This window comes from Budorcas taxicolor, chromosome 2, assembly GCF_023091745.1.
Source record: "Budorcas taxicolor isolate Tak-1 chromosome 2, Takin1.1, whole genome shotgun sequence".
Classification (NCBI taxonomy): domain Eukaryota; kingdom Metazoa; phylum Chordata; class Mammalia; order Artiodactyla; family Bovidae; genus Budorcas; species Budorcas taxicolor.
In genome coordinates, this window is record NC_068911.1 from 84,115,429 (window position 1) to 84,139,821 (window position 24,393).

The 24,393-nt window shown below is 38.4% G+C and overlaps 1 protein-coding gene across 2 annotated transcripts in view; it reads right to left on the reverse strand.

The window, feature by feature from the left end:
- GPD2 (glycerol-3-phosphate dehydrogenase 2) overlaps window positions 1-24,393 on the reverse strand; it is a 147,514-nt gene that overhangs the window by 50,488 nt on the left and 72,633 nt on the right. For both annotated transcript variants that reach the window (XM_052661940.1, XM_052661932.1), the window contains exons 4-6: window positions 17,070-17,194; window positions 15,667-15,764; window positions 14,501-14,664 (exon numbers count right to left, since the gene is read on the reverse strand). In XM_052661940.1, coding sequence (XP_052517900.1) covers window positions 14,501-14,664; window positions 15,667-15,764; window positions 17,070-17,194 — 387 coding nt within the window. The remainder of the gene's footprint in view (window positions 1-14,500; window positions 14,665-15,666; window positions 15,765-17,069; window positions 17,195-24,393) is intronic.

Below are 24,393 nucleotides of genomic sequence, written 5' to 3' on the forward strand. Positions count from 1 at the left end.
TCACGCAGTGATGAGGGAAAACCAGGCTTTTCCCAGTTTCCCTTTCATAGATTAATCAAGTGTACATACAGAGACTACCCAGGTGGATCCAAGGGGTCCTCAGTGCTACAATGGTACAGAATTTTCTGGAGGACTCCTGTTTTATTTTGGACACAAGGATTCTGGACATAAGGAAACCTAAAAGCAATGGAAGTGGTCACAACCCGCTGGACAGGAGAGAGGCACTCAGTGCCTCAGTGGCCACTGCTTCCTCCTGCCCTTGCAAATGTCCCCTCCTGTGGAGGCAGAGGATGGCTTTGAAGGTCTGGGTAACTCAACCATCCCAAAGGCTGACTTCAGGCCTCACATGCTGACAGAGATCTTCTCGTGCAGACTGACCACCCTACACTAAGTGCTATGTGTCTCTCGTGAGTTAGGGAAACATTTATGACACCTTGTTTTAACACATGCCTCTGCCCAATCCTAGCAAGGCACAATTTTTATACTGAATCAGATAGTAGAGGTGGAAATTAGGGAATTTTTCTTCTCCCCAGCTCTCTGCTACTCAATAGCCTTCTATGTCCCTGTCACTTTGTTGGTTCTGCTTCAGATTCCTGCGACTTGGTTTCACCTTGTTTCCGGGTGGCCCTGCTCTCTGTTTTGTAACTGTTATTACAGCCGGAAGAATGATTTCAATAAGAGATGACAAGATCAGGCCCTTGTGGTGTCTCAGAAATTTCAAGTTCAGTATGTGTGAAATTCAAACAGAATTCAGAGGAGGAAATAGCTTGAGATTTGTAGCTCGGAAAGTGTTCATGGTGAGGGAAGACCACGTCCTCAAAATCGGAGAGTGGAGAACAGCTATGGGAAAGAGGGGTGTGTGCCACCCAGCACACACAAGGCCTTCCCAGGAACTCTAAGGAACTCAGATGCAATCAAAGGCTCGAAGAAACAAAAAGAGGGGAGGATAAGTTTCAGTGAGTGAGTGAAGTTGCTCAGTTGTGTTCGACTCTTTGCGACTCCGTGGACTGTAGCCTGCCAGGCTCCTCTGTCCATGGAATTCTCCAGGCAAGAATACCAGAGTGGGTTGCCATTCCCTTCTCCAGAGGATCTTCCCAACCCAGGGATCAAACCTGGTGTCCCTCACACTGCAGGCAGATACTTTACCGTCTGAGCCACCAGGAGAGCCCTAACTTTAAGACAAAAGTCTAAATCAAAATGTATGGATTGAATTAATTCTATTCACACTTGAGGAGGATGACAGAAGAAAAGAACCAAAGTTAACGTTAAACAGCAAAGGTAGCAAATAAAAATAATTAATCTTCAGCAAATGAAGTATTTAACTGCACCTAGGTACTTATATTGTGGGTTCGATCCCTGGGCCGGGAAGATCCCCTGGAGGAGGGCATGGCAACCCACTCATTTTTGCCCAGAGAATCCCATGGACAGAGGGGCCTGGAGGGCTACAGCCCATAGGGTTGCAAAGAGTTGAACATGACTGAAGCAACTTAGCACACACACACACACAGGTGTTTATATACTGTAAATGTTACTCTAAACTGTATGTTTGCTTCATTGTGTTTGTATTAATCATGTTTACACTTGGCTCCTTTTAAATAGGATCTTTTAGTACTTAAAAAAAACAGACATAATTGAATGGCTTTCCCTCTTTATTCATATTGAAGGATCATGAAGACATGAGATTTACCCAAAAGAGATGAGAAAAGAAATATCCAAAAAGAAGCTAGAGGGAAGAGATAAAAATATGTATTAATCTTGCTCTACACAAAATATATTTCTTGTAATTCCCATGCACTTTTATTTTTTTAATGTTTTTTGAAAAGGCAACTATTAAAAAAGATAATTTGGGTTTATATTACTCCCTCCAGTCCATCCTAAAGGAGATCAGTCCTGGGTGCTCACTGGAAGGACTGATGCTGAAGCTGAAACTCCAATACTTTGGCCACCTCATGCGAAGAGTTGAGTCACTGGAAAAGACCCTGATGCTGGGAGGGATTGGGGGCAGGAGGAGAAGGGGACGACAGAGGATGAGATGGCTGGATGGCATCACTGACTCAATGGACATGAGTTTGGGTGAACTCTGGGAGTTGGTGATGGACAGGGAGGCCTGGGGTGCTGCGATTCATGGGGTCGCAAAGAGTCAGACACGACTGAGCGACTGAACTGAACTGAACTGAACTGAAGGAAGTGGGAGTAGTGAATCTGTCTGACTTGTAAATTCCGACTGTATTCAGATTACTTTTTAAAATAATGATGTATTTACACCCTTTCTTTTGCCAAAAATAGATCTGAGTAGCTACTGAAGTACAACACTTTGCACACAAGATTATTGAGAGAGAGGCAGAGAGAACTCTCTGGAGCCTCTCCACGGTTGTCTTTCAGTCAGTTTGTTCTCTGTGAGGAAAAGTAAAACGGCATGAATTCCTAAGCCCACTCATTATTTTATTTCTCAGGTTAAAATTGAGAAGAATTTAAAACACCTGGAAAATAGGAAGTTCCTGGTATACTAAGAGACTTCAGAGTTACCTGCTGCTGCTGCTAAGTCACTTCAGTCGTGTCCAACTCTGTGTGACCCCATAGACGGCAGCCCACCAGGCTCCCCCATCCCTGGGATTCTCCAGGCAAGAACACTGGAGTGGGTTGCCATTTCCTTCTCCAATGCATGAGAGTGAAAAGTGAAAGTGAAGTCGCTCAGTCGTGTCTGACTCTTCGTGAGCCTACCAGGCTCCTCTCTCCATGGGGTTTTCCAGGCAAGAGTACTGAACTGGGAGTTAGAGTTACCTATCCCAAGTTAATTCAGCTATATATTAATCATCTTTGACATAAAGACATTACATACAAGTTATTTGATTTGTTCTTAACCTGATAGTTGTTCATCTAACCCCTATGTTCTCTGACCATTTTCTCATCAAAGCCTTATTCTTCTGAACAGACAGTAAATTACCACACTGGTAATACTTTTTCAGTGAATACAAGACTATCTCTTTGGTTTTCAATAGTAGAGAAGCAGCAGTTATACAAACTGTGTGGGAAGTCAGTTGTGTGTGTGTTGTGTATTTAATGTGCAAAGCTGAATTGTTTTTTTTTTTTAAGTAAATGGTTATATGGTTCATATTTTCTGTGAATGGATATAATGATGTAAGAAGCGTTTTACTAATATGAAGAGTGATATGAGTAAGTATTAATAGTAATAATGAAACCAGTTTGAAATTCACATTCTAAAATAGTGGTCTATTTGGCGCTAGAGCATATAATCTACCAAGGTGTTAGTTTCATTTATAAGAATGCCTTTTTTTCAGTTTTCTATATTATATCAGCAGAGCTTGGCTGTAGAATTTCTAGTTGCAACTGCCACAGGGGCTTTTTAAGTGAAATGATATTTTTATTACTGCTATTTCTTGTGAGGGTAGACACCAGCCTGGCCTTCCATTACACTAAGAAAGCCACTGTGTGTTGTGTGAACAGCTAAATATTGATTTGACTTTTTTTTTTTCTCTCTTTCTTCCTTTTCCTGAGCATTTATCTGAGCAAAGGCTCTCAATCTCCCTGAAAGGATTCTAGAAAACATGCTAGAGTGCATAGATCAGTGGACACCTGGGGACTCTGCCAGTAGACAGTGCCAACAGACACTGTCATAGAGTAAAGCAGTAAGAAAACACAGTTCTAAAGACCAATTACTCCGGCTTTTTTTATTTCCTATTTATTTATCCACATTCCAATGGTAATTATTTCTTTCCAAATATGATCTAAGAGACCGTATCTTTGAAGGAGAACTACTTTGAGACAAACGTACTGGGGGATAGTTACTTTAAGCTTCAATATATGGTACATTTAAACAGGGCTCCTGTTTCTTGGGAGTGTGTTTTCCCAAGGTCTCTAAAACAGAAGCCGAAAATAAAAATAGAAAGTCTTCACCATAAACTACAATTAATTAGCTTCATGTCTAAAAATTTTAATTCTATTACTATAAAGAATATAAAATAAAATTTTACTAAGAAGTGTATAATTTCATGCATTAGCATAAAACAGATCCATCTATTTAAAAAGACTGTACTTCACATGAATATTTAGTCTGAAGATTGCCTTTAAACACAAACAGATGATATGTACTAGGTTTTAGCAAATTTAAACAAATCAGAGGATGACAATAAAAGCATTTGAGACTCACAGCCTAATTTTAATATCCCTATACAGATAAAAATAGTGGATGTGCCATTGTTTTGTGGTGTCCAAAGAAACAAAATTTCATTTTCACTTATAAAAAGAAAAATAATTTGGGACTTCCCTGGTGGTCCAGTGGTTAAGGACGGGAACTTGCCTTTCAATGCAGGGGACTCTGGTTCTATCCAGAGTCTCTGGGATAGATCTGAGATAGATCTGGGATAGATCTTTGTGCTCCACAACTAGAGAGAAGCCCATACGCAGCAGCTAAGCCACCACAGCCAAATAAATAAATAATTTTTTTAAACAAAGAAAACTAACTTGAAAATATTGATGATGACTAAGGCTGTATGTACCAATGCATATATTTTGATCTAAGCAGTGAACATGACTATAATATTTAATTCCATGAAATTTGGTTCCTGGATTCTTTTTAAATTCACCTTTTCAAAACTTTGGGGCTCCTTATACTACCATGGAATGAAATATTCATTACATTAGATGAAAAGAGAAAGGCATTACTATTATCTAAGGAATGGGAGGAGAAGCAAATGAAAGTGTACATAATATATACACATATGCATACATATGCACACAAGGAGAGGATAAGCCAAAATTCTATTTTTTTAAATGTTATCTTTAAGGAAAACGAGGAAATGGTGAGAAGGAAGAGAGACTAACCTTATTTTGAATAGTTTTTGTGTCTACTTTGACTTTGAAGCCCTGTATCTCATAAACTTTTTTTAAAAGCACACTTTAAAAAAGAGAAATCCCTAAAAATAGAAAGCAAAATTAAAATGACTTCTTGTATCAAGCTGATGGCTTAGCCACACTGATAGAAACTATGTAAAGTAGCTTTAAAAGACAGTAATTCATATACTCCCATTGGCATATACTCTAAGAACAACAAAAACAACAGAACTGCAACAGCTAAAACCTTAAACTGGCTTCAATAATAAAATTTCTGGAGGTGTGATTGATGAGATTAAATAAAGTCATGTACACATGAATTTAAGTATAATTAATTATGTCTAAGAGGGCTTCCCAGGTGGCACTAGTGGTAAAGAATCACCTGCCAATACAGGAGACATAAGAGAAGCGAGTTCGATCCCTGGGTTGGGAAGACCCCCTGAAGGAGGGCATGGCAACCCACTCCAGTATTCTTGCCTGGAGAATCCCATGGACAGAGTGGAGCCTGGTGGGCTACTGTCCATAGGTTCGCAAAGAGTCAGACCCAACTGAAGCAACTTAGCATATGTGTCTGAGAATTCATCATATTTTTCTCTTTTAAACAAAAATTTTTTCTTAACTCTTTCTATAGAAAAGCCTAGAAATGACCAAGTAGCAATGAATATCCCTAACAAATAGATTGTGGTTTTTAATTATCATTTCCCACAGGAAGAAGTCAAAACTTATTGGAGAAACGAATGCTTTAGGTCAGATCTAGGTCAGAAAAGTTTATGAGATTAGGCTGGATTATTTTGTCATAGCAGATAACACAGAAGCCATCATAGACCACTGACAGCTCATCAAGAGGGATCAGAAGCCAACTTGAAGAGGTGCCCATAAGTCAGAAAAAGGGTAGTTTGAACATCAGCAACTCTAATAGACTGATACATTTCAAATATATTTAGAACCATGAGTTTAATTAATAATCTAAAAAAACTCATCACATTTGGAGTATACTAGAAAAATAACTCATTATTATTGAAAACTAACATATAAGTGAAAGAATCTAGCATTTATCCAGAAATTTTATACAAAAAATGCATCACAAGGTAGCCAAAAAGTTAATACTGGGAAATTATAACTATTCTAACTAATGAATGAAGTTGGAATGGCAGAGTTAGAAAAGTGCAATTTTAACCCTCTAACCTCTAATGACATACTGAAGTCAATCTAGAAATTAATCATTACAAAAGAGGCAAGAAGACCAGTGATGGAAATTCACACCACCACCTAAAAATTTGATCCAGTCTCCTTGTAGCTAATCACTAAAGGTGTCTCGCTAGTAAAGAATCCATCTGCCAAGCAGGAGACATGGATTCGATCCCCAGGTTGGGAATATTCTCTGGAGAAGGAAATGGCAACCCACTCCAGTATTCTGACCTGGGAAATTCCATGGACAGAGGAGCCTGGTGGGCTACAGTCTATATGGTTGCAAAAGAGTTGGACACAACTTAGTGACTAAACAACAACAACCAATCTCTTAAATCTGGGATGCCTCTGTGATTCACTTTAATTAACAGAATATGGTAGAAGTGACACTGTGTACCTTCTAAGGCCAAGGCAGAAGAAGTCTTGCATTTAAGACTCGGTCTCTTGGTTCTCACTGGGGTAAGCCAGCCACCACATAAGAAGTCTGACTACGTAGAAGTCCAGCTCAGCCATGTGGAAAAGCCACGATGAGAGAAAGACGTGGGACCAGCCCCCAGCTATTCCAGTCTTCTCAGCCCAGGAGCGAGACATGTAGGTAAGAAAGCTTTCGGAAGACTCCAGCCTCAGCCAGCACCTCACTGCTTATAGGAGGGGTCCCAAATGAGTAACACAGGTGAGCCCATCCATCCTCAAAACTCTGAGAGAGTCCATTGATATTTTGAGTCACTAAGCTTGGGTGTTGTTTCTTTTGCAGCAACAGATTAATGGGACAGGCCTAAAACCACTGTACAGGAAACACAAGGGAAATATTAAACAAAACCATGAGGAAGGAAACAAAGGAAGGGATGGGAAAGTATTAGTTAAAAAGAATGAATTGGTATACAGAAACCTTAACTAGGATTTTGTTTATTTTATGGGTTTATTTTTTAATTGGGAGCCAATTAAGGTTTGATACTATAGGTGATATGGGATCATGATCAGATATTTGATCTTAAGGAATTACTGTTAAACATTTTAAGTGTGGCTATATTTTAAAGAAAACTCTTAACTTTAAAGCTATAGACTGAAATATCCAAGGATGAATATTTGTCATCTGGGGGCAGCAAACAGGCAGATAGATGAAGCTGGGCCATGAGTTTATTTGTTGAAACTAGAAGTTCATTTTATTACTCTCATTATTTTGCATATGTCTGAAGTTTCCTTTAGTTAAAAATGCAACTATTTGGCTATGTTTTGTTAAAGCATGTAACTGACTTAAAACCTAATGATAGCTGAAAGAAGACATAATGTTATAACTTTTTGTAAAGTTCTTTATGTTTAGCCAAGAAAAAATATTATTTTCACATCATTGCATATTCCAAAATATTGATCTAGCTATTTAACTCTGGTTCAGAACTTCTCCTGGAAAACAAGAATTATGATTTCCATATTCCAATATATGCTGAGTTTGATCAACTAAGACAATTTATGGGGGAAAAAATCTTTTGAAAACCGTACTCTGCTAAGCAAATGCAAAACATTATTGGTAGTGGAGACCACATGTTTGCCCTGATATTTGGAATATATGCAGTGAGCCCTCTCAAAATCTGTAAGCTCAGAACTCTGTCCTTAATGCATTTGGATCTAATACTAGTCATAGTGCTTAGAAAACAGAACCTTCAGAAAGATTTTTTGGATGAAAGAGTAAACTGGAGGAAAGAGGGCGTGGAAATTTTTGATACACTTGCTTTACCTTTGATCCTGCATCTTTTTTAAAAGCTCAATTAAGCAACAGAATGTGAGAGAGAAGTTATCTTTCTGTGACCCCACCAGAAGTAGTTGTTCAAACAACATTTACATATATATCCTTCTACTGGTGAATTTTAGCATTGTTTTTAAGCTTCTAGATGCAGAGTTATGAATTACTATCTCAAAATGAATTACTATCTCAGTATGCTACACCTGATCAAACCTACTTTTGTGTGCTTTTGATTTTCTTCAAAAAAAAAAAAAACTAATTATAAGAGAATAAATTTAATATATGATGGTATTTAATACATGATGGTCAAGTGATCAGTAAACATTTGCAAGCTTTCCTAGGGGCTATTTTGCTCTGTCTCACCATCAGGAAGCTAAAGCATATGTTGGATGTTAGCCTGGGTGGACACAAATGTGCCCTATTTACTCAAGGTTTCCTTTGAAGCCACAATTTATAAGTTTTGTTTCTTAGGGGTACATGTCAAACTTCATTTAGCATTAGTTGGTATCCAGATACACTGAATAGCAAAAAGGCAGCATTGCGGGGCAAAATATATGACTGCTATATGAGCAATAATGTCAGTTTCATTTATGTATCTCACAAAAAACAAGAAGAGAAATACAATGGAAAAGCTGACAGGAGGAAATCAAGATAAAAATTATTCACTAAATTTATTTAAGTGTAAAACTTCATATAGACAGGGAAAATATTAAAACTAATAGGTTTTAAATCAACATCTAAGAAGTAGATAATTTTAGAGTAAGTTCTTTTAAAAAGTGTTCTTTAACCCTTAAATTTCAAATAAATTTCAAAGAATATATACTTATGTAAAACATATGTATGTGCACAATATTTTCCTTTTTCCTAAGAATGTTTTGCAAATTTTCTGGAAGAATCTGCAGATTTTAAATATACATATATAATATACATATATAAATATATATGAGGACATTTGTGGAATTGATGCTTTGCTTTAGAATATTTTTGTGAAAAGCTGAAGTTTGATGGTTGATACAATATGCATAAAATTGACCCAAACAATTAAATTTAAAAAAATTTAAATTTAAATAATTTTACACTTAAAAAGTTGTTTATATTTATATTTATTAATATTTATTAATTTATATTTATTATTTGAGGCTCAAAACACTTCATGAGCAACACATTATAAACTAAATTCATAGATGTGCAGCTCAAAACTCAATAAGGTTTGTAAACTTAAGCCATCTAACTTCCATAGTATTGACTGCTTCAATTGCACTTCGTTGTTTAGTCGCTCAGTCGTGTCTGACTCTTTGTAACCCAATGTACTTGTAACCTGCCAAGCCCCTCTGTCCATAGGATTTCCCAGACAAGGATACTGGAGTGGGTGGGTTGCCATTTCCTCCTCCAGGGGATCTTCCTGACTCAGGGATTGAACCCACGTCTCTTGCATTGGCAGGCAGCTTGCTTACCGCTGAGCCACCATGACAATCTGGAAAGCATTTTACAAGTATGATTGCTTACAAATGTAAGACAAGTTATCATACCATCTTCAACATATATTTTCTAAGACTCATCCCTGTTGTTCAGCTTAGCTTAGTTCATTCACTTTCAATGCTCTATTTTACTCCATTATGTGAATACACTATAGGTTACTTATTCATTTGTCTCTTGCTAGATATTTGAATTATTTTGCTTTTTGAAGTTATTCCCAGTGCTGCAATAAACTTTTTGTCCATATCTCCTGGTTGCCACATGTAAGAGTTTCTCTGTGATTTATACTTTAAATGATGACAAATTACTAACCCAGTGGTACAAAAAAGAAAAATCAAGTTGAGCAATCCAGAAGTAGAGTAAATGTCAACACATAACTCCAATATGGACATTTATTTATAAATTGCATACTTGTACTATTGTACATATATATATATATATATAATAGCCATTTAAACTATATGTAAAAAAAGACATTTCTAAGGAATTTTATAGTAATAGGTCTAAGTAAAAGTCCAAAAATACTCTTCCTTACCCCCAGTCGAGGTCTTGTGCAACCCAGGAGGTTTACACAACCACTTTAGAATCACCATAACAACCTCACAAGAACTGTATTAAGAAGCACAGAGACAAACTTGCATAATGGCATGGCTATTTCATTTGTAAATCCATACTAGTTGGTTATTTATTGTATCTATTTCTGTTCTGAGGAAACCAATGTATCTGTCAGATTTAAAGTAGATAACACCCAATTATAGTTCAACAACTGTGTTTATAAATAATGTACATGAGGATTAAAGGCACCATCTTTAGGTTTGACTTATGCTCCAAGAACAAAATGAAACAAAAATGGAAACACAAGACCAAAAAAGAGAAAAAAAGATCACCTTTGTGTTACTGAGTAATTGATTTTTCTTTCCTTTTTTTTAAAGCTTTCAAACTAGATAAAACCAACACCTTAAAAGACTTGTCTTTAACCCAGGCTTTCTTTTATTAAAGTATACAATTGTGGGTACATGCCTAGAGGAATAATAGTTTGTTCCTAACAAAAGAGTCTGGATTCCACAATATGCCTTTAGCCAGAGGCATCGTTCCCCAAAGCACACAGCTAACTGCATCTCCTGCTGTACCTGTAACAATTTAATTGTATAAGTCAGCCTAGTCAAGCATCTCCAGCTCATGACTGGGAGACATGAAATTCATTGTCATTATTGTCCCTGTCATTTTGGATCATTATATCCTGCTGCAGAATTTTCCTCACTTCAGTGCATTTTTACCTCCAGGAGCCAGGGATTATAGCTGAGGTTGGGGTGGGGGCAGGACCGTGAACTACATTTACCTCGGGGGAGCCAGAGATTAAATTGGCTTTGCTCTCTCACAAGCTGAATTCATCTATTTGTATGCTGTGAGTTTTAGGCTGGAATAAAAATGAATATTCTAGTGAAACTTGGGTTTCAATTCCCCCTTTGAAACACGGCTGTAACCAACTTTTATTTACATTAGGAAAGCCAATGTAATTTCTTGTAGGTTGCTATTTTCATATGTGCATAAGGAATACTTAAGGGCATCATCGAGTATGAAATAACAGATATCTCTCTCTGTCACTGCCTAGACTCTCAGAAGGAAGGATTTAAAGCTGTAATTTTGTTCTCCAGTTGCATCTTAACAGAAGCTTAATGGGGGTATCTTATAGTTTTAAATATTTAATGATTTTTAATTATATCTCACTTTCTGTGTACTGGATTGGATGAGTGAAGTTCAACTAGAATGGCAGCAAAGATCTCTGGGATAAAGCAGAGTAAAGCTGACAGAGGAAGACAAGTAAGTTTCCGAGGAAACTGGCAAATCATCCATAGCTGGCTCAAGAACCTCACAGCCCGCCAAGTCACCTGAGCCTGCAGTGCCTTAAGCACTTCTTGCTGATGTGGGAAGAGTTCCACAGTCACCAACCTACACACAGAAACCCACGATCAGTGGTAATGGCCACAGGCGGGTACAGCTGGTCACTCTCTGGTAGGACGGGAACAGGGACAGAGGAAAAACACTAGGACTAGTCTCAGGCAGAAAACCAGTAAGATGGCTGTATTGCTTTCTCTAACGTAATACGAAAAAGAAAATATAACCTGGTATGTCACTTCCTACCCCAACTTTCACTTCAGAGGGATTTTACTGAAAAATCTGACATCTACTTTGTTTACACAGTCTGTGAGGTCACAAAGAGTCAGACACCACTGCGCATAGCACAGCATACTGAAAAAAGATGGTGGTTATTCCTCCACATATGTGAGTTTGTTTTTTCAGAGGTTAATAAAATATGGCAAGCACAGAATAGCCACTGTAATTACCACATTAACAGAATCCCTTTGCTCTACACCTGAAACTAACATGACACTGTAAACCAACTATATTCCAATTTAAAAAATTAGTAAAAGATACCCTCTGCCCTACAGCCATCCAACTCAAATCCTACCCTCTTTCCTATTCCTTGGCAACCAGAGTGTTTCCATATCTGTGTAAATATGCCTAATCTGAACATTTCATATAAATGAATCATGTGGAAAAAAAAAAGTATGTGGTCAAAGATGTAAACTTCTAGTAATAAGATAAATAAGTTCTGGAGATGTAATATATAGCATGTTGTGCTGTGCTGTGCTTAGTCTGACACTTTGGATCCCATGGACTGTAGCCTACCAGGTTCCTCTGTCTATGGCAATTCTCCAGACAAGAACACTGGAGTGGGTTGCCATGCCCTCCTCCAGGGGATCTTCCCAACCTAGGGATCAACCCAGGTCTCCCGCATTGCAGGAAGATTCTTTACCATCTGAGCCACCAGGGAAGCCCAAGAACACAGCAGTGGGTAGCCTATCCCTTCTCCAGGGGATCTTCCCGACCCAGGAATCGAACTGGGGTTTCCTGCATGGTTATGTTGTTGTTATTGTTAAGAAAGGTTTATCTTATAAATTACAGTGTTCAGAATTCAACTGCAATGGTATATGCTTAAGTATTTTTTCCTTTCTGAAGTACTTTGGTAGCAGGATAATAATGCTATTTTTCTGGTTAAAGAGTAAGTCCTCCTTTCCTTTCTCTGAGCACACATTTATTACATTTAATTCCTTTCTATATGCTCCTTTCTACCTTATTTGCATGTTGTTATTTAATTTGCTCATCACACCATTAGTTGTAGCAAGAGTTGCCCTACCTGTGAATACAGCTGTGAAACTGGAGAGCTACACTGTTTCCCATGGCTGTTTGTCTTGCCTCAAGCATGACATAGTTGGACCTACATCATTTCAGAACAAGATTAAAAAAGAAACTATTTCCAGTGACTAGAATGATTTTTACTTTTTCAAGACTTGGGTTTCACAATCAATTTTCAAATATCAATTTGAAATTCTTTTTAAAAATAATTTTTAAACTTTTCAGTAATCTTTGCTAAACTCATAATTTTATAATCTATAACAAGCTATAAAAGCCAAATTGTAGATTAAAGAAATTCTCCTTCCTCTGATTTTAATATGATAATGTTTCTCCTGCATCATGTGACATAGATTTCCCTTGGTTTCTCTATGTAGAATCAATAAGAATCTATAATTCATAACAATATCAAACCAACATACGACAGGACACCACAAATTCAGATATGATATCCACTAATATTCCCCTCAAGGAGATTCAGATATGCACAAGCTAAAAAATAAAAATAACAAATAAAAGTAGTTTGTGTTCAATAGGTCATGTGGTAGAGAAAATGGCCAAGTACTTGAGAGAGTTTGCATGGGAGGGATTAAAATTAAGAGGCAAAGGGCACAAACATTTTCATGGCAGGATGGGCAGGGGTCCATTTGCAGAATGCCTTCTGATTCCTCCTGCACCAAAAACCTATTTAATGTAATCACCCAATAAACTACAATGGATTAACGTTAAGGGTTTGAAGAAGGGAAAGAAAATTCAGTTAAGATTGTCCTTTAACATGAGATTCAATCAGGGGCACCAAAAAAGTAGTTAAGTGGCCCCCTGTGGTGTTTAGATGCTGCAAGGCACTGTAAACTGCATTTTCTGGCTTTTCACGTTTGTCAAAGACCCTTAATATTTTTCTAACATTGTTGCTCCTAACATATCTTCTTGAGTTTGTCTCCATTGCCCCATCTTCATGTATACATTTTGCATTCATACATGAAAGCCTGACAGATAGCTAAATTGATTCAGAAACCTAACGCTGAGGAGAAACAAAGGGGGTAGCCTAAAAGATATCCCACATTATGAAGTATAAATATCAAAGTTTCCTGAAAAAAGAAAAAAACAAAATACATCTTCATACTAAGAGTTTAGATATCTAACACTAAATACATAAGATCACGTAGTGGGATTTTAAAAACTCACTGAGCTATAGGGCCTAAGCTATCCTTTGTGTTGCAAAATTTCTAAGACTTTTTGAATGTGTACAGTTATCTGTGTCCAGCTATTTACTTATAAACAGAAATTCCTGGACTATTTTCCAATTCCATTCTCCCTTAAAAAACGCAGTAAAATTTCACAAACAGCTTTTCCTGTGATGTTTTGTGTTGTATTGTGGTTCATCTGGAGCTATGTTAAGTGGTTAGTTCCTTCAAATAAAAGTGTACAAAACTGTATTTGTTAACACACACACAAACACAATGAATTAACACTGAACACAAGGCAAATGGGTACTAGATAATGTCACTGTTAGAAAACATCTAATAACAATAAAATAAGCATTAAAAACTGAGGGACTGAATAAAAAAAAACAACAGACTGGTTTAACAGATGCAATGTTCGTCTACCTTCATCACATAAATTATATGTTCAAGAATTGTGTCCTGTGCAAAATATGAACATGTCCATTTCCGCCCAGAGGCATTTTTCTCTAGGCTTATAACCCCTTGAAAATAGAGGTTTCATCGAGAAAACCTAACAGATCCTCAGCTGCTTTCAACATTATAATATATTCATAAGGCAAGCGTTCACTGGCAAACATATAACAAATTAAACGGCATGAAGGTTGGGGCCCAAAATGCACAATGATGGAAAACAGACCAAACCAACCATGAGATTCAGAGTCGAAGGAATATGCAAGACCGAGTGATGTTAAAAGCAAAACATTACTTGCAGAGTGCACATGTGTGTTTGTGTGTTGTGTAAGATTAGCATTAATCAGTCTGCAAAACTATCTCATTAAGAATACACTGTAACAGTCATGAGTATCTTGAAAAAACAAAAATCATGTACCATCATAGTAGACAATTGCTCCCACCAGTTTGTCCTTCTGAAGCATTGGGAAATGCTCAAGGGCTCTTGATTTGCTGAGGACATAACTGCTTTTCAGGCAATTACTTCCAGCAACCAGATCATATAGCTTGATTCCTACCCAGTAGTATGGTAACTGCCACCACCTACAGCATAAAGAGGGGAAAAGGTTTCTTTACAAACAGGGTACAGAATGTCACTTTATATGACACTTTTTATTAAGAAAAGCCAAGTATATCTAGAAGTATACTGCATAAGAAACAAGAGAAGTGCCTTCCTGTTCTGAGACCAGCCCAGCTGAATTACATACATAAATGAATCATCTCGAAGGCAGTGGTTCTGGACCTGACTGCATATTAGACTCTCTAGGGAGCATCAAAAATAAACATAGATGCCTGGATCTTGTGTTCCTAGAGACCAACTGAACTAGACTAGGGTAAAGACCAGAGTGACTCTAGTGTACATCCAGGGTAGAGACTCATTGACTTCAGATATCTCAAGCCACCTATGACAAAATACAGACAAAAATTATAAAATTTGTTTCTAGACTCCACAACACTCATGCAGCTAACAGAGCTACATAATCCTATATGTCCTATTATCTGTATTCCAGTTTAAGTCAACTTGATGGATAGCTCTAACAATATTCAGAAAATTGGGTTTAATAATTTACAATTATCTGACACCTACAAACCAAATTTCAGGTGTGGTTAACTCAGAAATGTAAAATGACACAAAATGGCTTAGGGTTTGGAGTTGACATATGTCAGCTCAGGTTTTGCAGCAGGACTCACTCTGGCTCTGCATTTTAGCCTGCAAATGGCCCTCTTATGTTCCCCAGTGCAAGTGCAGCTGTTCCTCTATATACTCTCAGAAACTGGAGTTTAAAACGACTGATCATATAAGCAGAACACAAGCCACTGTGCCTTCAAGATCTAGCCCTCAGAGGTGAGTTGGCAGAGAGTAATTTAAAAAAAGTCACACTTTTTAAAATACAACAAAGGAAAATATTTTTAAAGGATTATAAGATTAGGACCAATTACAACTACTTTAAGAAATACACATTGAGGAACTTCTGCCATTAAAACTGGGTTGTTCTATTGGCCTTGGATAAGCAAAGGGTATATTGATGATACCAAAAGGCTTACTTGTAAACTGGAAGCATAATAGGCAATGGAGCTGATAAATGGGGAGCAATTTCCAGCAGGTTGGCACGCTCATGAAGGGCTTCTTTTACCATCCTGTACTGAAAAGCAAAACAGAGAAAATTAGTTTGGCAGTAACAGATCATAATATTTTCAAATGGCAAATAGACACCCTGCCAACTGATTGATACACAGAAACCTCTCTACCTCTGAGTGAGGATGGCTCCCTCCTAATCAAATTTCTAATAATACATCATGCTGTCAAACTGAAAGATTCTTTAGAAATCTTAACTGTATTTGCATAGGAGAAAAACATGCTGTCAGAGTTCCCAGGTGTAAGATATTTTCCTGACTTGAGTTACAAGATTATTGTAACAATTTATCTTGCATTGTCTGTATTGTCCCTTTCTGTCCCCCATAATATTTTCTCATGTAAGAGATAACAGATTGTTCAAATTCATGTTAAACGTTTCTTCTTGCCTCCACTAGCCCAAGCAGACATAGTACTTAGGAGTTGCATGGTATTTTACAAATGATCATGAAAAAGCTTTTGTCTTTAGTTATCATTATCCCTCTCTGAAGACCTAGCATTACTATCATAATACTAATTTTTACAAATGAGAAAACTGAGGCTCATAGAAATTGAATACATAAGTTATAGCACATCACAAGCATCTGATTCTAAACCCTATGCTCTTTTCTTTACGTCCATCAAGGTCCTAAACAGACATGTAAGGAAAGGGGACAGAGTCAAAACTGACAATGTCAAGTTAGTGCTGCTGTGTTTTTCATGGACGAAAAGCAGATAGGGAGTTCAGCTGATTTTTTTTTTACCCCCTCTGGGAAATGTCATCTTCCACACTGCCTTGGCAGTTTTCAAATGGTGGCAGACTGGACACAACAAAGTGTGACATAAAAAAAAAAAAGCATGACTCAGATCATCTTTTCCTTCAGAATATGTCAGTGACAATATGCAGTGTGACTGCATTTGCAGTTAAGATCAATTTAATACTCCTCATGTATTACAACAGAGCTCCCCTGAACCTGCCTGGGAAGTAGCAATTTGGTGGCCACTGGTCAGAAAAACAAAACAAAAAACAATCACAACTGTTAAAAGGTAACACATCCAAAAGTGATTTTGTAAATCTGCTACTTTGACATGTCTGTGTAGAAAAGGACCCTGGTTATTCATGAATGTGTTGCTACAGGAAAAAACAACAACAACAACAAAAAAAACTGACACACCTCTCCTGAAAGACACTCCAGCAGAATATACTAACTAGGTAGTTCCAATAGGAAGAAATGTTAAAGGCCATTAAAAAAAAAACAACAAAAAAAACTGATTTAATTGGGTAGAAAAAAAGCATAGTAACAATTTTTGTTTAACAACCAGCATACACAATTACCTGCTCAATATCCAACTTCATGATAGCCTTCTGAAGATATCTCACACCACCATGGATCAATTTAGTGCTTCTGCTGCTGGTCCCCGATGAGAAATCATCTCTTTCTACAAGGGCTGTTTTTAGTCCTGTGTAACCAGAAAACCAAATTAACTTCTTAAATTACACAATTTGTATGTAATTCATTAAAGGCACTTCTCCAGGGTAGAGACAATCACAAGAAAAATTACTCTGAACATGGATAAATTTGTATTCAAAGTGCAGTACACTGTCTATATTATAATGAAGAGATTTTAGTCTCTTCCTGGGGGAAAAGTCAAACCAGAACTAGAAGCATATTAAACTGTGAATGAATCACAACTAGAAAATATTACAGTGCAATTTCATGGCAGTAATATACTCTGGTGGGTTTCGAGGGTTGAAGGGAAGACTGGCACCCATCTTTATCCATGTAGAGTTAACTCAGTATTGTTACGATGCCTTCTGGAACTGACATTTAACTCCTCACTACAAGAGCCCAGACATGTGCCAGCCTCTCAACTTCAGTCAACTCTCATGGACGTGTGTTAAGTTGCTTCAGTCATGTCTGACTTTTTGTGACCCTATGGACTGTAGTCCACCAGGTTCCTCTGTCCATGGGGTTCTCCAGGCAAGAATCCTGGAATGGATTGTCATTGCTCTCCTCTAGGGGATCTTCCTGACCCAGGGACCAAACCCGCATCTCTGGCACTTCCTGCATTGCCAGGCAGACTCTTTACCACCAGTGCCACCCGGAAAGCCCCAACTCTAACGCATCAACCATGAATCTAGACTAGCCGTCCACAGGCACGTTCCTCTTGCCAGAGTGGTGTGAGAGTGGGTATAAAACAGGAAAAGAGATCAAAGACATCAAAACAGAAGAAAAAGAGGATAACCTCTGATGTTGAGTTTACAGTCTAACTGAAGACATGCAAGCACAATACTGTAGAATTACAAAGAAAAATACATGCCAGGACAAATTAACCCAGTACAGAGTATCCATGAGTAAAGACAATATTTTGGGGAAAGGTGAGGCTGAATAAGGACAAGTCATTCCACCCTCCTTTCTCTTTGAAAGTTGCAATAAATCTCTTAGGAATGAAATAAATTTTGTTTTGTTTTCTTGCAGACACACCTCTGCCTCTTCAGGATTGGGAGGACCAACAGTACTATGAGTCCCATACGCTAGTTACAAATGAAATCCAAAACTTCAAAAGACCCAAAGTATACATCAACAAGAAGCCAGGAGGAATTTTCATGGCTTGGCATACTCTTAGGGGATGAGAGAATGTCATAGGGTCCAATTACAATGAGAATATGTAACTGGAGCAGTTTGGGCTCACAAAGCTCATATAAGAGAACCTGTGCATGCATTCAATTCAGAGCCATTTATTACATTTAATACCAAAGGGTCGTTTTTATAACTTTTTAACAGTTTAAATATCGTACCCAAATGTCATCATAAAATCAGGGCAATTCCCTTGACTCAAAAGGACAAAATATTTGGAAACTGTGGAGAGAAAAGTAGAGAACTTTGATTCAAGGGCAAAACTGTTAATGCTCTAATGAACTAGCAAAATAACACAGAAATTACAGGTATCATAGATCCAGGTCACTCTTTTTAAGCATTTATGCCAGAAAAAGATATGTAGAGTTCTCAACTATGAAAATGCTAGCAATATTTAGTTAATTTGGTACAGGACGTATTAAACACATAAAAATATTTCATGTTAGTAAATATTTTTGAGAGCCTAAGTGCCAGCGAAAGTCCTGGTGCTAGAAATGAAATAGACATGGACCAAGCTGTTTAGCAGCTCCCAACCAAAAGAGAGGCAAGTGAACAAAATGAAGCAAAGTTTCATGGGTGTTTCATTTGAAAATGCAGTGGACTCTTATCTTAAAGGCGGTCAAAAATTAAACTCAGAATATAAACCCCAAATTGCTTAGTGGCGATTACATTTGCAATCTCTTTAAGAATGCACTGTGTTGATGAGTTCTATCAACTTTACTTAGTAAATCCAACACAGACTTCTTCTTCCAGCACTAAAATATACCATTTTTTCTTCAGTTGAAGATCAGATGAGGGAGTTGACTTTCAAACGGCATTTAAGAGCCAGATTATTTAAAACACACCTCTCTTCCAGTCTTAGAAGCAGTCGTGGCATTAAGATGCCCACACCATGAGAGGCAGGGACATCAGACTGAGAGAAGAGAAGCAGTCTTCCATCCAGCCCCTGGCTCCCACCTACCCAAAGGTACCCACAGGCTGTGGGAGAAGATGCTTAGTCCCCACTCAGCCTCCCTTCCTAGTATGTAACCCCCTCCCCTGGAGTGTGGACTGGGCCTGGCATCTTATTCTAATCAACAGACTACAGCCTCGATGATGGCTGGCCACTTCTGTGGTTAGATTATGAGAGACTGTGACCTCCTCTCAGATGAAGCAAGCTGTCTTGTTCTGAGTTAAGGAACCCATGGATCCCCCAGTCAACAGGTCACAAGGAATTGAGGCCTCAGTCCAATAACTTGTACCGCTCTGAATCATGTCAATATCCATGTCAATTGCTAGAAAGCACTGCAGCTTGTCAGCTTGTGAGAGACTGAGAGTCAGAGGGCCCAGGCAGATTCCTGACTCGCCGACACTGTGTGGGAAAAAAATATTCTTGTTTGAGGTCACAAAATTTGGGGGGTATTTTATGGATGGGGCTTCCCTGGTGGTTCAGATGGTAAAGAATCTGCCTGCAATGCAGGAGACCTGGGTTTGATTCCTGGGTTAGGAAGATGGTCTGGAGAAGGGAATGGCTGCCCACTCCAGTATTCTTGCCTGGAGAATTTCATGGAGACAGAGGAGCCTGGCGGGCTACAGTCCATGAGGCTCCAAAGAGTTGGACACAACTGAGTGACTAACACTTTCACTTTCTTTATGGATGACACAATTGTTGTGGTCCGGGCATGGGTTGGAAAAGAATTTCCAGACATGAGACAGAATGAGAGGTAAATAAAGTTTACTACAGTGGGAGATGCTGTTCTAACAGTGGGCCAGCTCAAGGGAGAAGCAACGTGGAACAAGGGTCCTTAGTCCACTTTTACACCCAGGGTACAAGGAGTGAGATGGCGGTCTTGTGGGTCATTTGCTGATTGGATGAGGCACGAATACTGGGTAGGGGAAGAGCAGGGCAAATAAATACCTTCTCCCTATGGAGTAGGAGGGGAGACAGGTTACACTGTCCCATTAATAGTTACCACATGGGGGAGGGAAGGACGATATGGGTCTGGTTTTTCTATTCCTGCATTCCAAGACCCTCCTTGGTTTTATCTGCTCTTTTGTCCTTGGGTCACCACGTTCCTCCCTCTCTTTATGTTTAGGGCCAATTCTTTGGCCCCTTTTGATACCCTGCTCATGTCTAACTTATTTCCCTTCTCAGGCATTTGGGAACCCAGCCTCAGAGGAAAGGGGGCAGTAAGCTCTCTGACTTCTTCAGGCTGTACAGGGGCGTTGTGGGGCTCTGGGTTCCCTTGGCCTGGTCTCTGTCCAGGTGCATTTATGCAGAGATGAGAGGCCATGGAATGATAAGGGGGACTTGTTTCAGCATTGTCTGGGTGTTGGTCAGGGAATATTCTTGTTATAGTACCACTTGGGGATTTGTTGTATTCTAGAAGAAACAAACTTAACAAGAAAGTTAAAGGTACGTGGCCCAAAGATGAACAGAAGTAGAAAGCTGCTCAGGGGCTAGCCAGGAGAACCAGGCCCAGACAGTGGGTCGTGACATTAGTGTTTCTCTGGGTACGAGAAGGTACAAGGATTTGGGCTCATAAAATCTTTACCTGAAAACATCTGACTATCTGAAGGCCAGTTCTTCTGGTTTTATTCCAGAGCACAGAGTGCCTTATTTCTGATCTCCACCCTAAACTCCTTTCAGGGGGTATTGAAGGTCAGCAGCTTGTAGTGGTCATGATGTAATCTTTGTAGAGGCAGCTGCCAAGTGCCAACTTCCAGTCAGCAGGGTCCCTTCACAGCCACATATTTGACCATGTTTTGGGAGGATTTCATGGCCATTGTAATCTGCAGTGCTGGGCAGGCTCATTCCCAGGTCCAGGGAAGATTCCACTCAGTGTGCTGTTATTGGAACAGGCCTTGCGAGCAGCAAAAGTCTCTGGACCATACCTGTCTTACTAGCCTCTTGGTCCAGGAAAATATTCCCTCTTGTTGCTTCTTCCCATATCTAGAGCTACATTATTACAATCACCGATCTCATATGGAACTGCATATCAGCATTTTATCACAGGCTCAGTCACACAATTAGCAACGTAAGAAACAATCTTCTGAAACGAGCGACATAGAAAATAATATAGCTAGCAGTTATGAGTAACGTCACAAGCAAGAATTTAAGTCAAGAACTTTCCTTAGGTGCAGGCCCAGTATACCCCAGGTCATCTGACATAGTTAAATGATTATAGCCAGGTGTCAATCTCCTGGTTGTACATCATGGAGCATCTGATCTTTATCTGAAGATTGCTTACTGAGATAAACTTTGGAAACAAACTTAGAGTGTCCTTTTTAATAACTTAGTTCTATCTTTCAGCAATATACCATAACAACAAGGAACTATCTCAGAAGTAAGTGTTAATAAACACTAGACCCTCATTAACAAAACTAGAAACTTAGTTTAACAATTAACAAAACTTAATATTCAGTGACACATAATTTTTTCACATTAACCCTGTAGTCAGGGAAGGCTTCAGCCCATCAAAAAATGAAGTTTGTCAGGGAAAAGCCAAGGGATGTCTTGGGTCTCCCATAGCCCTGACTCTGATTTAACAGCTTCTGTTCACCCATTTTTAATTCCCTGATCTAGGAGTAAACTACTTTGACAGTGTGGATAATAAACTGTGGAAAATTCTTAAAGAGATGGGAATACCAGACCACCTGACCTGCCTCTTGAGAAACCTATATGCAGCTCAGGAAGCAACATTTAGAACTGGACATGGAACAACAGGCTGGTTCCAAATAGGAAAAGGAGTACGTCAAGGTGGTATATTGTCACCCCGCTTATTTAACTTTTATGCAGAGTACATCATGAGAAACTCTGGGCTGGAAGAAGCACAAGCTGGAATCAAGATTGCCAGGAGAAATATCAATCACCTCAGATATGCAGATGACACCACCCTTATGGCAGAAAGTGAAGAGGAACTAAAGAGCCTCCTGATGAAAGTGAAAGAGGAGAGTGAAAAAGTTGGCTTAAAGCTCAACATTCAGAAAATGAAGATCATGGCATCCAGTCCCATCACTTCATGGCAAATAGATGTGGAAATAGTGTCAGACTTTATTTTTTGGGGCTCCAAAACCACTGCAGATGGTGATTGCAGCCAAGAAATTAAAAGATGCTTTCTCCTTGGAAGGAAAGCTATGACCAACCTAGACAGCATATTAAAAAACAGAGACATTACTTAGTCAACAAAGGTCCATCCAGTCGAGGCTATGGTTTTTCCAGTGGTGATGTATGGATGTGAGAGTTGGACTATAAAGAAAGCTGAGCACTGAAGAATTGATACTTTTGAACTGTGGTGTTGGAGAAGACTCTTGAGAGTCCCTTGGGCTGCAAGGAGATCCAACCAGTCCATCCTGAAGGAGAGCAGTCCTGGGTGTTCATTGGAAGGACTGATGTTGAAGCTGAAACTCCAATACTTTGGCCACCTGATGCAAAGAACTGACTCATCTGAAAAGACCCTCATGCTGGGAAAGATTGAAGCGGGGAGGAAAAGGGGACAACAGAGGATGAAATGGTTGGATGGCATCACTGACTCAATAGACGTTGAGTCTGAGTGAATTCTGGGAGTTGGTGATGGACAGGGAGGCCTGGAGTGCTGCAGTTCATGCGGTCGCAAAGAGTCGAACACCACTGAGTGACTGAACTGAACTGATACTGACTGCCAGGTTTTAAGGACATCAGGATAGCAAAAGTCTAACCACAAAAGCTTATTTTTTTGTAGAAGCAAAATGAGCTTTGTCTACATGTACCATAATCTTAAATAATGTTTATTTACTTTATCAAAGTAACGAAAGATTTTAAAAAGAAATATAAATCACTTAAAAGCAATGAAATTCATTATGTGTTATCAAAAGCTGCATTCTAAGAAAACTTTGTTCTCTTAAGATAGACAGTAGACTAAATTCCAGTCTGTTACCAGTTTGCCAGATTAAAAAAATTTGTTTATTGTTTAATCTTAGAAGTCTTTTCCATAAATCTTGAAGTAGCAGTATTCTTGCAAAGGCATCAGAGTGAAACCATAGAAGGCATGTTTAAAATCTGATTAAATTGCAATTAGCAAGGTAGGCTGGTCATAGCTGTGATATTGAACACTTTAATATGATAACTAGAATTATAACTGACAACATTTTACCAGAACATATCAGATTTTCATGAATTTCACATAATTTCTAGGGTATCTGTATTAGTAACATCAACCATACAATATAACCTGAGAAGATATAGCACTCCTCCAACAATACTTTCCATGTAATTTAACATGTCAAATGAACTCAGGTAGTTTAATATCTCTCTTTGGGATGTTTCAGGGGCCCTGTGAAGTATCCCAAAGTTAGTTAGAAGTCAAATGATTTAGGAAGTGTTTTCAATAAATATCAAAAAGGTTTATAACACTCAGATAGGATCATATAGATCACAGTGAAACAATATATTCACTTAGTTAAAGTTAACAAAAGATTTCAAAGGTAAACACAGAACAGATCACTTCAGAGGTAAAGAAACTTGATATCCATTATTGAAGGCAGTTCAGCATCTCAAGAAAACTTGTATTTATGCACAAAACTCTTCCTTTGGGGTCCACTTTCTATAAAACCTTCTTATCACTCTCAGTACCCATTACTTTGTTCTTCCATCCTGAAACAGCCACGTGTAAGTCAGACCTACTTCCTTTTCCCCTCATAAAATGTAATTTCATTTCTCATACTCTCTTTACTGAAAACACACATCCTACTTTCCTTAAGCAACCAAGAACTGACCTTTATATTAGCATTCTATTGATTGGTGAGCATAAATACCAGTGATAATTTCTAAAAAAAAAAAAAAATTCTAGAGAACATCTCAGGATGGCATCAAACATTATTCATTAATAGTTTTAAATCTCTAGTTTCTCTGCAAGAGGAAGTTAGTGTTCAATAATTAATGTTTCAGAATCTTATTATATTTGAAAATGACCTAGCTATTCAATAAACTTCTGTCACTTAGTTTAGCACATCCAGAAATTTAGGTTACCAAAATCTAGAGAGACTGTTTCAGATAGAAATTTC